Source organism: Tyto alba, unplaced genomic scaffold (assembly GCF_018691265.1).
Source record: "Tyto alba isolate M040663 unplaced genomic scaffold, T.alba_DEE_v4.0 Super-Scaffold_48, whole genome shotgun sequence".
In the NCBI taxonomy this organism is placed as follows: domain Eukaryota; kingdom Metazoa; phylum Chordata; class Aves; order Strigiformes; family Tytonidae; genus Tyto; species Tyto alba.
Window position 1 is genome coordinate 26,799,849 of NW_024881324.1, and position 15,757 is coordinate 26,815,605.

At 48.1% G+C, this 15,757-nt stretch overlaps 1 protein-coding gene across 2 annotated transcripts in view; it reads left to right on the forward strand.

The window, feature by feature from the left end:
* The first annotated feature begins 1,943 nt into the window (after positions 1 to 1,943).
* LOC104360733 (death associated protein) overlaps positions 1,944 to 15,757 on the forward strand; it is a 62,130-nt gene continuing 48,316 nt past the window's right edge. The window contains exons 1-2 of one of the 2 annotated variants that reach the window (XM_042806901.1): positions 1,944 to 2,109; positions 9,902 to 9,998. In XM_042806901.1, coding sequence (XP_042662835.1) covers positions 2,055 to 2,109; positions 9,902 to 9,998 — 152 coding nt within the window. In that variant the 5' untranslated portion in view covers positions 1,944 to 2,054. Of the gene's footprint in view, positions 2,110 to 9,212; positions 9,334 to 9,901; positions 9,999 to 15,757 lie in introns of those variants that run through there. The other variant, XM_032989080.2, reaches the window with a different exon arrangement.

Genomic DNA, 15,757 nt, shown 5'->3' on the forward strand with positions numbered 1-15,757 from the left:
TTCCAGTCCTTGCTCCTTCTCCATCAGCACGGTTTGCCTTGAGATCCCGGCTTCCCAACCCAAAGCACGGCTGCATTTGCAGCAAACGCTCCGTTTCAGCCCTGCGTTTCTGAGGCATGCTCAGGGCCGATGTCACATTTTAACCACGGAGCTACAGCAAGCCTTCATACAAGTCGTTGCGTTAATGGTGACATGCAAAGTCTTGTAATGTTGAGAAATACCGCCAGCTTCTGCAAGAACAGCCAAAGCACGTCGTCTTTGATGTAACTCTTCCTCCTAGTGCGCCTCCACATACCAAATCTTTGCGCTGAAATGTGAAATTATCACCGATTCTTAGAGAAAAAAAAAAAAAAAATTAATTTGTGGAGGTTTTAATGGCATAAAGCAAATTTTGTTTCATTTCAATTCTATAACAGCAGGTTTAGCGTAAATCTGCAACAGCAAAAATTCGTACTGACTCTGGTAACCAGCACAGGAAAATCCAAACCACACATACCTGGGAAAACCGAGAATACTGGAAAAATAATCTTTGAATTTGAATCCAGAGGACAAAGAAGAATTAAAATCTCCACCTAGGTGATAATTCTGCCCTGGGAAAAATTATAATCTGAATAGACTTTGACAGAGACTGGAAAGGGAATTGGAGTCATTTGTGTTAGGCTACACAGAGGGTGACAGAGCTGAAAATACAATCCGAGACTCTAAAATGCTGTATGTGTAAAACATTGAAATTACCCAGCAGCAAAATGCAAGAACTTTTAGTTACAGCATTTTTATGGCATTTGTTCAGGCAGGCTGTTAAGGATACTATGATGTGATTATATTTTGGACTGCTGCCAGAAAACCCCGGTATATTTACCCATCGCTTACGTTTCGACAATGGTGATGTAATTGTGATGAAGGGTGATAGCAAAAAACTAAAATATCACTACATGAATTTCCCTGTAAGATGCCTGGAATTCAGTATTACTACAGCACTTTTCGGGGGGGTCAGCTTCCAACCGTCATACACCCATCCTCCCGGGGGACTCGCTTTCCTTCTGTCAAATTATAAAAGAAAACCAGAACAGCCTGCACGGTTTACACTTTGCTGCTAATATAATTAATATAGAGATCACGCTCCGTGCTTTTCCACATCACTTGGAAAATGTAACTGAAGTGTCTGAAAAATTTTTTTAAACGGGTGTGAATCAGCCCTGTGATTTCAAAGGGAAAGGTGAGGGGAGCTGAAGCGCGGGCACCGCGAGCGCTGCGCACGCCCCTGCGCGCAGACACGGTTTGGCGGAACAAAATAACGCGGAAAGTGTGAATTGCTAATTGGTCACTAATGAAGAACGTTGTTTGAGGTGTACAAGCACGTAATTCAGAATCAGGTGAGCTGCCTGTGCCGTTTTCTCATAGCAATTAAAGGAAAAGGTGGATTACCCTCTAAAACGGCAAATGACAATCCAAACGGGGGTTGTAAGGGCGGTCTGTTGCAGGAACCGGTTACGTAAGGTAACCGCATTCATACTGCTCAGGGGAAAGAAAGAAAAAAAAAAAGAAAAAAAGGAAAAAAAGGTATAAAAAAAAAAAAAAAGGAAAAAAAGGTAAAAAAAAAAAAAAGGAAAAAAAGGTAAAAAAAAAAAAAAGGAAAAAAAGGTAAAAAAAAAAAAAGGAAAAAAAGGTAAAAAAAAAAAAAGGAAAAAAAGGTAAAAAAAAAAAAAAAGGAAAAAAAGGTAAAAAAAAAAAAAGGAAAAAAAGGTAAAAAAAAAAAAAAAAAAAGCAGGCTTCGGCAGGGCGGCAGTTTCCCCCAGCCCCGCCCCCGAGGCCCCGCCCCCCTCCCCCTCGGCCCCGCCCCCTCGGCCCTGGCCCCGCCCCCGCCCCGCCCCCCCGGCCCTGGCCCCGCCCCGCCGGCGGCCGCACGTCCGCAGGGCGGGCGGGCCCTGGCCCCGCCCCCCCCCCGCGGTGGGCGTGTCCTGGCGGCGGCGCCCGGCGGCCACGTTGACAGGAGGGCGGGAGCGGGCCCGCGGCGCGGAGCGGAGCGGAGCGCGGGGCCGCTGCCCCGGTACAAAATGTCTTCTCCTCCCAAAGAGAAAGCAGAGACGCGGGCCGGACACCCTCCTGCTGGTACGGCCGCCGGTTTCCGTCTCTCCGCTCTTTCTCTTCCCGCCGCTGCGGACGGGCCGGGGGGGGGGGGGGGGGGGCCGGTCGGGCGCTCGTTCCCCGGGAAGCCCGCGGTTTGCGGGCTCCGGGGGGGGGGGGGTGCCCGAGGGTGAGGGCGGTGTGGGGCAGGTCCCGCCGCCGGGGGCTGTGAGCCGCGGGCGGTTGCCCCGTGCTCGGGAGGTGGCCGTGGGTCGTTCCCCCCCCCCCCCAGCTTTCCCACCCGCTCCCCTGCTTTTTCCCGGAGGGGCTCCCCGGTTTGCGCCCTGCGGCCTCTCCAGCTCCTGGCCCCGGGAGGCGGCGTTCCCTTCCCCCGCTCCTCGGCCGGGCGGGGGAAGGAGCGGAGCCCGGGCGGCGCCGCGGCCTGCGCCGAGCCCACGGGCGTCGCGGTGCCGAGTCCGTTTTCCCCGCGGGCGCCGCGGTGCGAGTCCGTTTTCCCCGCGGGCGCCGCGATGCCGAGTCCGTTTTCCCCGCGGGCGTCGCGGTGCCGAGTCCGTTTTCCCCGCGGGCGTCGCGGTGCGAGTCCGTTTTCCCCGCGGGCGCCGCGGTGCCGAGTCCGTTTTCCCCGCGGGCGCCGCGGTGCCGAGTCCGTTTTCCCCGCGGGCGCCGCGGTGCCGAGTCCGTTTTCCCCGCGGGCGCCGCGGTGCCGAGTCCGTTTTCCCCACGGGCGTCGCGGTGCCGAGTCCGTTTTCCCCACGGGCGTCACGGTGCGAGCGCTCCACGCTCCCGGTTCCGGCGGGGTTAGGGAGCGAGGGGAGCCGCTCGCCGGGTGCCCGGCGACGGGGCTCCGGCACCTTCCACCCGCGACCGCGGGCTCGCGTGGGTGGGGGGGGGGGGGGGGGCCGCGTTTCGCCCGCGGTGGGGCACCGATCCGTATGGGCAGCTCCCCGCTGTGCACGGGGCGGGTTCCTCGGAGCACCCAGGCTGCCCCGTTCCTTCACGTACCGTTGGTTTTTCTTCTTTATTACAGTGTTCTTAAAAAAAAAAAAAAGGGAACTTTGGTCCCTGCATCAGCAACTTTTCGTGGGTTTCCTGGTAGCGTAGTTGAGGGTTGGGGTATTTTTTTTTTTTTTTTTAAAGTGTTTCAGTCGAAAAATGCTGAAATTCTCAATGCACGGAGTGGTTAGCTTTATATTCAAATCCATCGATGAGAGTAGCTTTGAAAACAGTTCTTGAACCTTGATTGAATTCTGCTCTTTTCGTAAAGAGGACCTGAAATTCCTTGAAGCACAGAAGTGAGAAATAATGGCTTTGCCTTGCATGGCACGTACAGGCCAGCAGTGCAGTTTAAGCGGATCTCTTGGCAGAGTGGAGTCAGCCCGGTCCCGCGCCCTCCCTTGTCCCCGCGTTAGCTCTTGCCCGACCTCCTGGTGAGCCGGAGCAGGGAACCCAACCAAAACGCCTTCCCCAGCACCGGCAGCCTTTGCTGGCTTGCCTCGAGGTCAGGGAAGCGTCAGCTCCGGGGTGGAGGGATGGCTGAGACCTCCGGGTCGACTGAAAGGGACCGAAGGATGGAGCGGCGGCTCGTCCCCTTCGGATGGTTTGTAGCTGCTTTCTGGTGTTGTTGCGTGGTTCAGAGTTTGGCTTCAAAACCTGAAACTGGTGGAATTCTTCTGAAGGCCTGAAGTGAGCCTCCGTTGGCCACGCGAGAAGCTAGAGATGCCCAGTGCAGAAGCACGACTGGAGTACAGTACAGGTTTCCCTTGCTCTCGGAGGATGTCAGTATTATTGTTTTTTTTTTTTTTTTTCTTTGTAAAACAGACATCCACATACAAACCAGGGAGCCTTTTCAGCTCTGTGCCTTCTAAGATCATTAGCATCCCTGAGGGGTTTTTGTGAGAATGCACCAATTCAGCTTTGGAAGGAAGGCGATCGCCAAGCCTGCCTTTGAGGCCAAAAAAAAAACCAAAACCACCTAATGCTTTACAGTATCTTCAGGTCATTTCTGGAAAAAGACGGTTCTGAGCTGGCTGGCAGAGGAAAGTGGCCTTGTGGTCTTTTAACACTTGGAAAATCCCCAACAAATGTGCTGACTAGCAACAGTTTATACTTACTCTAGGGGCTGAAGCTAGGTTTTAATCCTCTATCTCAAGCCAGTTTAGATTCTTGAATAATAACATAATTCAGTAGGACAGTTTGCAAACAAGTTGTAATAAAATAAAAGTCAAAAATTCTTAAAATAAATGACTACATAAATATAGGTGGAATGGTGTTCATAAATAATAAGGCAAGTTCCTAGCAAAGCAAAGAGGTAATAGGGGTCATCCTTTTTGACCAATGGATTAAAAGCTCTGGTTTTGCTGCATACAGTTGTATAAAGAGCCCTACCTGTAATTACAGATGTGTCTCACCTCACTGGGTATGAATTAGAGATGGAAAAGTCAGGGAGGGTTTGGATCATCAAATTAAAGAAGAATTGACATATCCATTGTTTTTCATACGCAGTGTTAGCCCTTCTCATACTGACTGCGTGCAGTCTGTTAGCTTCCTCTGTGCATTGATCTTTCACGTCCTGGGGGAAAATAAAAAAAAAAAAAAAAAAAAAAAAAAAGACAAGGAAAGCACTTGAAAAGACAAAGGATAATGAAATGGAAAGAAACCTCAGGACCTCAGGCTGGTAGTGGGGTGCAGGAAGTGACTTTGAACTCCTTTCTGAAACTTCAGAGGGCCCCCGCTTAGGCTTTATGAAATGTTCATCGGTCAGGGAGCTCAATGCATCTATAATACATTGCTGGGTGGGTTTGGACAGCTTGCAGTCCCTCTGAAGAGGCCTGCGTAATTATGCTTTTAGCTGTTCATTTCTTCTAGTAGATACTGTGAAGGAATAAAGCAAGATGATTGTGTTAATAGTCTATTTATGAAGCTTTGCAGTAGGTTCGTGAAAATACGTGCTTTTTCCTACATTAAAAAAAAATACAGCTCCGAGCCAAGATTTCTGTGAAACAAAGATATATAATAACTCTTACTTCCATTCTTGTTTTGTCAGACACTAATGTAAGCTCCCTTAAGTTTGCAGAGTGGCATATTTTGCGTTTCCTTTGGTCCTGGCTTTTCATACATCCCATCAATGTAATGGAACCTGTTATTATACGGCACATAAGAAATAAATTTTGTCTTAATATTTAATACGATGCTTAAGGAAAGCAGCTGCTGAAGGTCTTGGTTATACTCCGGATTTCTCAGAGTTCCTGTCCCGTCGCTGTGGCCAGCGGGCGATCGGGGTTGAGCTGGCAGGATTCCCCGGGCAGGACCGAGCGAGCTGGGGCTGTGGTGCCTCTCGGGGTGCTTGGTGGTGCTTGCTGTGACTCAGTGGGGTTTACTTCAGAATTCAGCCTCAGCACCTGGGAGGGGCCCGAAAGAAGCATGGCAGTGGGCGGGGGGGAAGGAAATACATAGCCTGAGAATGACTCCAGATCATCTTGAGTGGTAAGTGATTAACACAGTTGTTTAATAAATTTCCAAAATAAGTAGTCACACCCTCAAGAGGACTTTGGGGTGGCATTCACAGGGCAGACAAGACAGTCCCGTCTTCCTCTTGGGGCCAAGGGGGAAACATGGCAGATATTATTATTATTATTAGTAGTAGTAGTAGTATTATTAGTAGTATTAGTAGCATTATTAGTAGCATTATTAGTAGCATTATTAGTAGCATTATTAGTAGCATTATTAGTAGCATTATTAGTAGCAGCATTATTAGTAGCAGCATTATTAGTAGCAGCATTATTAGTAGCAGCATTATTAGTAGCAGCATTATTAGTAGCAGCATTATTAGTAGTATTGGTAGTAGTATTGGTAGTAGTATTGGTAGTAGTATTGGTAGTAGTATTGGTAGTAGTATTGGTAGTAGTATTGGTAGTAGTATTGGTAGTAGTATTGGTAGTAGTATTGGTAGTAGTATTGGTAGTAGTATTGGTAGTAGTATTGGTAGTAGTATTGGTAGTAGTATTGGTAGTAGTATTGGTAGTAGTATTGGTAGTAGTATTGGTAGTAGTATTGGTAGTAGTATTGGTAGTAGTATTGGTAGTAGTATTGGTAGTAGTATTGGTAGTAGTATTGGTAGTAGTATTGGTAGTATTATTATTATTAGTATTAGTAATAATAAAAATAATAAAAATAATAAAAATAATCAAAATAATAAAAATACCAAACTCTGCTCTTATCCAGCAGCCTTGTGCTGTTGCTCTTCTCAGAGCATGCTGGCAGATGATCCCCTCTTTACTTCACAGTTCAGAGGCTGGTGGCCTCTTGGCCGTTGCCACCATGGGCAGCAGTTCCCGGTCCCCTCCTGCCTCAGCACAGGTCCTGCCTGACCTCTCCGGAGCAACTGCACCCCGAGATCATTCTTTTCTTTTTTTCTCTTCTCTTTTCTCTTTTCGCTTCGCTTCCTCGTCCCGACACGGTGTCGCTGACACCGTCCTCTTCTGGGCACTGATTTCTGGCAGTGTCCTGGAAGGCGGTTTCTCAGTTATTTAAATCCTTTCTCTGCTCTGTGCTGGATTTGCTATAGGGAACTCTGAGCTCTTTTAAGAATGACTTTTAAATGACAAAATCACGGTGGTAAGCATCGGCCAAGTCATGTGGTAAACGCTAGGCAAGTGAGAGATAGATGAATCTTTGTAAGTCCCAAGAAAATGTCACAAATGGAGTGGGTTTTTTAGCTTCGTGGATGCAATCATCGTTCCTTCTCTCTGTCTAACCCTGAGGTAGTGTAGCTTGGTTGAAACCTTTTGAAAAAGGAAGGTGAATTACTTTGCAAGGGTATTTGTCTTCTTAAGTGAAATCCCTTAATGAGACTGGGTATGAGCATGCTGTGTCATGGGTGGCAGAGATGTACATCAGGATGCTGATCTGATTATTTCACTTTTCGTCTCAGAAATACACATTATTGCTGCAGTTGCTTGCTGGATTCTTCTTTTGCTTTCCCAGATCTGCACAGTAACCCTAGATCACTAAAGATTACTGAATTATGCACCAGTGTACTTTTAGCTGTCTATACTATGCCTGTTGCTATTAGTGCAAAAAATTGGATTAGTGAAATTGCTACAATACTGAATTGGTCAGTCACTATTATGCCTTTTAACTGCCTGGTTATTTGCTTTTCAATCCCTATTAATTCTACATACAGACAAACCTCAATAGGTTAGCTGCATGTCTTTGCCAGTGACAGATAAAGAGAAAACAAGTGGCTGGTGGCCTGATGATAGACAATATGAGAGGAGAGAGATTTTTAGACCACCTAAATCACACTAAATCTTCAGGCATTGTTTTCTGTTAGTTGGTGAAGAGCGTGGAAGCGTGTGTGCATTATCCAGAAATGCTGTTTGTAACCTGGCAGATGTTGCTGTGGAGACAGCATCTTCCACAAAAAGTAATCTGAAAGGGAACTAATAAGAACTGATTGTGAAGTGATGTTAAATTTATAAGTTAAATAAAACATACCAATCACTTTGAATAACTGAGATGTTAGAAAAAAAGACAGCGCTTGACAGAACTTGGAGTGTTTGCTTTTGCAAATGCTCTCAAATTTCTAAGGAGCTTGCATCAAGAAAAATTAACAGGAATTTTCATTTTTGTTTCATTTTTGAAACTACATTTCTTTGTTGCCTAACCTCTAACTAACTAACCTTTGTTTTCCTCGTCTGATGTGTAACATTTTTCATTGATTTAAGTACTGTAAGTTTTATTCTGGAGGGAGAACACAAAATGGTTACTGTTTGGTGTCTTGTTTTAGTGGTTTTTTTTTGTTTGTTTGTTTGTTTTTTTAAATGCATGGTAAGAGGACACAGTTTTGGTAGGTTTTAAAAGATACTTCTTTGGTTTTGTCTGTTGGTTGCCTGTCTTCAGTATCATCTATTGAACAAGAAATTTGTCTTTCGAGTATCACCCAAAGCTTGAAATGGGTTTAAACAATCGTAAGGCCAAAGAGCTGCCGCTTTCTCTTCGGGCAGGTCACTTTTCCTTTACTGCTTGCCTCCACCCGGGCTGTGAAGTCTGCACACAGGAGGGTCCTGCCCACCGCTCTCCTGGTTGAGAGCAGAGACCTGAGCCTGGGGGGGCTGGGGCTGGGGATGGGCTGGGGATGGTGATGGGGCAGGGGCTGGGGCTGGGGCAGGGGCTGGGGCAGGGGATGGTGATGGGGCTGGGGCTGGGGCAGGGGCTGGGGCAGGGTCAGGGGCTGGGGCAGGGGCTGGGGCAGGGTCAGGGGCTGGGGATGGGGCAGGGGCTGGGGCTGGGGCAGGGGCTGGGGATGGGGCAGGGGCTGGGGCTGGGGCTGGGGCTGGGGCAGGGGCTGGGGCTGGGGCAGGGGCTGGGGCTGGGGCAGGGGCTGGGGCAGGGGCTGGGGCTGGGGCAGGGGCAGGGGCAGGGGCTGGGGATGGGGCAGGGGCTGGGGCTGGGGCAGGGGCTGGGGCAGGGGCTGGGGCTGGGGCTGGGGCTGGGGCTGGGGATGGGGCAGGGGATGGGGCTGGGGCAGGGGCTGGGGCTGGGGCAGGGGCAGGGGCAGGGGCTGGGGATGGGGCAGGGGCAGGGGCTGGGGCAGGGGCTGGGGCTGGGGCTGGGGATGGGGCAGGGGCAGGGGATGGGGCAGGGGCAGGGGATGGGGCAGGGGCAGGGGATGGGGCAGGGGCTGGGGCAGGGGATGGGGCTGGGGCAGGGGCTGGGGCTGGTGATGGGGCAGGGGATGGGGCAGGGGCTGGGGCTGGGGATGGGGCTGGGGCAGGGGATGGGGCAGGGGATGGGGCTGGGGCAGGGGCTGGGGCAGGGGCTGGGGCAGGGGCTGGGGCAGGGGCAGGGGATGGGGCAGGGGCAGGGGATGGGGCAGGGGATGGGGCAGGGGCTGGGGCTGGGGCAGGGGCTGGGGCAGGGGCTGGGGATGGGGCAGGGGCTGGGGCTGGGGCTGGGGCAGGGGCAGGGGCAGGGGCAGCGGATGGGGCAGGGGCTGGGGCTGGGGCTGGGGCTGGGGCAGGGGATGGGGCTGGGTGCCATCCTGCTGCTGCTCGGCACCCTGCTTGCCCGGGCTCCGTAGTTGCAGTGTTAGGCCTGGCGTGGCTCCTGGTTTATATTTTACTGTGGAGAGATGATAAATGATGAACGGGAGTGGATTTGCTTTCACTTCTCGTTTTGCGTTTCAAAGGGATGCTTTCATGTTTGCGTCATTTCTAAAGCTAAATCGTGACGAGGATTTGAAAGATGGTAAATGCTTATGTTTTGCAAAAGAAAGCTCTGTTTTAAATGCAAGTTAACGGTTGTCCTAAACTTTGATTTTTATTATATTGTTTGTGAAATACTTCTTTGTGTAAATACTATTATTATAGCTGTAGTTTTTTAACTTGAAATGACCGGTAAGGTTCTTCTGCCCTTCTTATGGGATTGTTTAACATTTGTGTTTGTGGCCTTTTGCACAGTGTTATGTAAGCCATCGCCTCTCTTTCTTCTGACTGCTGCAGCTTAGTAGGGGCGAGGGGGAGAGTAAAAACAGAATTGAGTTTTCTAAAATGGTACTGGAAGCAGGTGGTGAAATGAGCTGCGCCTTCTGGGGGTCAGCAAAGATGGCTCGCTGCGAGAGGGGACGGCAGATGCGGTCCTGAAGTCGCTGTTCCTCAGGCTTGCCGCTTCCATCGGGCCCCTTTTGCAAGCTGTGATTACTGTTAAACCAGTCGGCAAAATATTTGGGGTGGGGGGGGGAAGGTCATCCTTAAGGCGATCTTCGCTTGCGCTCGTTCGACTGAGGTTTGTTGTGTCTCTCTGATTTTCGTTCCAGTGAAAGCTGGTGGGATGCGGATCGTGCAGAAACACCCACACAGTTCTGATGCCAAAGAAGAAAGAGATAAGGATGACCAAGACTGGGAAAACAGCAGGTGAGCCCTTCGATTTGGCGCATGTGCTCCAGTGAATTTCCATGACCGTGAACCTTATCGCCGGTTTGTTTTCCTTGCAGATAGCAAACCAATCGTGCGGTTGCTTTTGTATCGTAAAATTGATTTAAAGTGGTAGCAAGTTACCTGCTCCTTCAGGAGAATTGGGGAATCTGGGATTTTTTTTACCTTGCAGAGACTCCTATAAATGATCCTGCCAGGTAAGAGAAGGTTAGAGAAAAGCACGGTTAAAGTAAACCATCAGTTTTCCTGGAATCCCTGAACATTTTTTTTTGGACTGTGCGGAAGCATCGGGGCTAGGCAGAGGCGGACACAAGCGTGGGGCTGTCAGTCTGTGCGTGCGGTGGTCTTGCTGCTGTGAGCTGGTCGATTCCTTCTGCCCTTTGGACCATACTCCTTTCTCGTCGAGGTATTCGGCAATACGGTGCTTTTAAAAAACAAGTACAAATAAACGCTACGAATACTGTCTGCTTTTATTTTAGGTGGGGATCTAGCAGTTTTAGTGGTGGAGGTTATCAAGACAGACAGCAGTTCCTTAGCAGTTTTAGCTAGATTTATCAGGTAACTTCTGGGTAGAAACGAAAGCAGGGAGGTTCAATGGACTGTTGCTGTATTTCTGCTCCTAGAAAAGCCACCTGGTTTTGTGCTGTGTTCCTTGCCTAGCCAAGGCTATATTTATCAGAAATTTTTATGTACTAGCTTACTGCATGGGTTTGTCCTTGCTATTTGCTCAAGACAAAAAAAAAAAAAAAAAAGAGAGCCATTCTTGTGCTTTGGTAAGTAGACTGACTTATGATGTTTATTTTACATGTAAGACTACAGTAATAAATAAGCATTGCGAAGGTGTATGAAAAGAGCAAATGTGTTTCTTTACTAAATCACAACTTGAATAGGGAACATGTTTATGAAAAGGGAAAAGTGATTTTAATTAATATATTCAAATGCAAGGCAGGAAAATGAAACTTTATGCCACTTCTTCGCTAACCGGGTTGGTCATCTTGTGTTCAGTGGCACGTAAGTTGGAACAGATTCTGTACTGCAGTCACGTTTTGTCCAAACGAAGGCGTCCTGTCTTGTGATTAAATTGAACCTTTTTGGGGGGATACATCCTTTTATTTAAGGTGTGTTTGTGGTGGACTGACCCTGGCTGGTCTCACCAGCACAGCATGATGAGGGCTGCTATGGGGAAAATTAACTCCATCTCAGCCAGGCCCGGTCCAGTGTTGTATATATGCTTATTCTTACATTTCCTTGGCATGCCGACCTCACGGCGAGGGCATCTCATCAGGATCCAGAAGAGGAGACTTCTTCTGCCTCTTCACAGATCTAAACCTCTGTTACAGTATAGCTATCTGCTTTATTCATTTCTTCAAACAAGAGTTGAATTTTCCCCTCTCAAATCGTGTAGGGTATTCGGCAATACGGTGCTTTTAAAAAACAAGTACAAATAAATGCTACGAATACTACCTGCTTTTATTTTAGGTGGGGATCTAGCAATTTTAGTGGTGGAGGTTATCAAGGCAGCAGTTCCTTAGCAGTTTTAGCTAGATTTTATCGGGTAACTTCTGGGTAGAAACGAAAGCAGGGAGGTTCAATGGACTGTTGCTGTATTTCTGCTTAATGTTTAAATGTGACCTTGGTGCTTGTGGCGTTGGCTTTAGCAGGTGCCGTGGCACGACAGGAGCAGATCTGTAGGGGGAAAGGCTCGGTGCTGGGGACTTGGTGTTCCCACTGTGTGTGTTTGGCAGATTACTTAGTCTGGTTTTACGGACCGAAGGACCGTTCCCAGCTGGCACGTGTTAGGTGTCTCCTTGGGCTGCGTGGTCCAGTTTGGGATAATCTGGAGGGAGCCCACGTCAGGTGCCTGGAGACCAATCCACAATGCGAAACAAAGCCTGGCCGACAGAACGATCGGGAGGGGGAGTGCACCCCTGACCTTAAGATGCTAGCAAATATGCACTGTATATTAATAGAGTAAAGCAGGTCCGTGAGCAATTTTTATGCTTTAAAGGCAGAGGAGAAAGTTTAATGACCTCTAGAGCTACTCTATTAATTAGGGACTAGTTCGCTGTGGCACCTCATAAAATCCATTCCCTCAGCCAGCTGATCAGTTTATTGTCAAAATATGCACTTAGAGTGCGCTCTTTGATTTGATTTTCTTGTAGAGGATACATTATGTCTGTATTAGGTACTTGTACATACAGTTATTATCAAGCCTGTATATTAATACAAAAAGCATTGGTCTGAACTTTTTATTTCTTTGATTTAGTCCTCTTGAGAAAGAAAGTGGTAGGAGGGACAGAAGGAGCATAGTTAGATGGGAAGCAGCATGAATTATAAAACTGTTAAGTTTGTTTTCAAGTCTGAGAGAAATTGTTTTCCTGGTGGAAGTGGGAAACCTTTGGGTTTGTAGGGAAAAGGGTTTAATGTGACTGTTGTAGGCTCCTGTGGGAATACTTGTACTGCTCTGGTGGCTGTACAAGCAGTAGATGTGAGCAAGAAGTTACTTAAAAAGAATAAGCAAACTCCACAGGCCATAGTACATAAAGTTGTTTGTCAAAATTAAATTACATCTGCAGCATGTCAGCCGCTTTTGATCTGGAAGGTACAGTCCCCTGGAGCTTCTGCATCTGCTCCTGGTGATTCATGGTACCCTTCTAAAACACTTGGATTTCTGATGCTCGTGGAGGGAGGTCCATCAGGAGATGGGAAGGGGTTTGTCAGGAAGGGGAGAAGAGGTCACTAGCATTCTGTTCTGCTTTCCCTGGCACCAATACATATTTACTTTTTTGGTCTTTGCTAGCTGGTATTTTATGTCCCTTTGCTAAGCAGATGCAGAGACATCTGTGTGTTTAACTTTCTACTCTCATGTTTTTAACCTTTGCCATTTTAAGGTAGTATCGTTGATCTGATGCAATCTCTACTCTGTATTGCATTCAAAGTCAAGAGAAGCAAACAGCCCTGCAGGCCATTGGTATCAGGTGATACGGGCAGCTGACAGTGATGTGAGAGACAATAGTAAAACAGAGAAGAGTAATTTGTGTGTGTGAAGAGGGAGGCTAGGATGATTGAGGGATTATTTTAATCTCATTGCAGGTTTAGTTGAGGACAGATTAATGGATTTGGCAGTAAATGGAGGCAGAAGATTTCAAGCTCTCCCGGAGTTTCTTGGGAGCTCTGAGAGCATGTGTCCTCCCCATGATGGCACATATCTGAGCAGCTGCTCAGCAAGAAAACTCTGAGCTAGATAGAGTTTGTAGAAGTATTTGCGATTTTGGAGACAGCTGGTGTTGCTTTTGCAGCCTGCTTGCAGAAAAAGACATTGGGTCAGTGTTACTGCCTGTATCAGCTTTGTTTACACTAGGACTGAACACCCCTGAAGTAGCTAACTGTGCCGTGATAAGGGTGACTTTAAAGTAGTGTCCACCAGGTATATATTCTGTGATGCTTCTTTTTCTCAGTTGTTCAGCAACTTGGAATCCAGTTACTGTAATTTACTCTGCGAAGTATATTATTCCGTTCTGTTTCCTAAAATAAAATGATGGCAACCTACCATTTCATGAAATGCTAGGCTGACTTGTCATAATGGTGATTTGTGATCCCTTAAAACAATATGTGGTAAGATGATTTTATACAAATTCAAACTTTTCCTACAAGGCAGTTCTCAGCCTTAAGCGGTATTGGAAATAATTTTATATGTCTGGTATAAATATAGTTTTACTTGAATAGGAATGGCTGGATATGATGATATGGAGAAGGCTCAATGGAAGAAGAGAGTGATTGCATCATTTCGTTTATGTGAACTAACAAAATGTGTGGCACCCAAAGCCAGTGGCACCCCTGTGGTCAAGATGTCAGGGGTAAACTTGACTGTGGGGTGGTGTCCTTGGCCCACACGTTCAAGACAAGGGTGACTTTGATCAGCCTGGTTGGGAATAGGATACTGTCGTGGTTTGGGCCTGGTTGGCAGCCAACCACAATGCAGCAGCTCCCTCTCCCTCCCCCTCCAGCAATGAGAAGGGACAGAGAGCCAGGCTTGGGGTTCGAGATAGGACTGGGATGGGGAAAAAATTCCCCCTTATGATCATGAGCAAGAGGCAGACTCGTTAGGGGAAGAAAAAAAACCCATCCATTTATTACAGGCACTAACAACACATAACAGAGCAGGACAGTGAGAAGCATTGCCACACCTTGAGAACACCTTCCCCCCACCCCTCCCTTCTTCCCGGGCTCAGCTCTGCTCCCGATATCTCTACCTCCTCCCCCAGTGGCGCAGGGGCAGGGAATGGGGGGTGCAGGCAGTGCTGCTGCTTTCTTCATCTGCTATGGGGGGAGCTGCTGGAACTTCTTCCTCTGCCCCATCGTGGTCCCCCTCTCACAGGAGACAGTCCTCCACAAACTTTCTCTGACATGAGTCCCTCCCACGGGCCGCAGCGTTCCCCACACTGCTCCATCATGGGTCACTAACTTCCTCCGACTGGATTCCCTCCCACGGCTGCAGCCCTTCCCAAGCTGCTCCGGCGTGGGACTCCCCCGCATGCTGCAATCCTCCCAGCGCTGAATTACAGCAGCGGGGCTGCCTTTTCCCATGAGACCCCGGCCTTCTTCGGGCACAGAACCTTGATCAGCTGAGCAGAAGCCACAGGCCATAAATCAGTGTCTGCTCCACCGTAGCTCTCCATGGGTGGCAGGGGGGGCCGCCCTGCCATCTCCCCACAGGATACAGGAGGGTCTCTGCTCCGGCACACCTCCCCCCTCCTTCCTTCCTCCGTTCCTCCACTGACCTTGGTGTTCACGCAGCTGCCCCAACTCCCCCTCACCAGTCCCACTGCCCATCACCACGTCCCTTCTTAAATACGTTCTGGCAGAGGCGCAGCTGATGGGCTCAGTTTTGGTGCAGAGGTGGAGCTGACTGGGGGAGCTTCGAGAAACTTCTCCCAGGGGGCCGCCCCGATAGCCCCCTCCCCTGCCACCAAAACCCCCCCCACTCACTCAACCCAGGACAGATACTGTCTGGATGAACTTCTGGTCTGATCCATTATTGATTTTCTTACATTTATGTAATTGCATAAGACTTGCATTGGTTTGCTTTTGGACGTGGTTGCGGTTTTGATTGACTGACAGTCATACTGACTGCCACTGGAAGGCTTTCTTTTGTGATGCTAGATGAAGGTGAAACATGTAATTAGAAGTAGCGTTATGAAAAGAAGCCATCATTTTTCAGGACTGTATGTTGCCATAGAAAATATTTGGAGTAAGTAAGCTTCTCATAGTCCTGGGCTGTATTAGAAGTCCATTAATGAGTGTTTTACTGAGATTTGCAATATCATGTGCGCTCCTGTGCCAGCATCTGACTCTAGCCATAATAAATACTCCTGAAAGACACATAATTTGAAGTGAGAGCTGCCTGCTCGGTGTTGCCCAAGAGCTTCGTTAATTGCCTCTCTGGGACCTCAAGAAGAAGAAACTATAATTATATATCAGCATCTGGATTTAAAAAAATATATATATATATATATTTAAAGCAAATATTTGGTTCGCTTTGTCTGTTGTCAAACAGGGTAAGCTGCAAAGGCTTTCATGTCTAAAGACTCTTTCCTTCTCTTTTGTTATATTTCTGAAACAAATTGTGTAATTACAGCGATATGATTACCAATTATCAATTCAGTAGAGTGGTTTCTAAATATACATGTGTAAATTGTATGTTTTGTATCTTAAATTTACCTGGAGATTGTGAATCC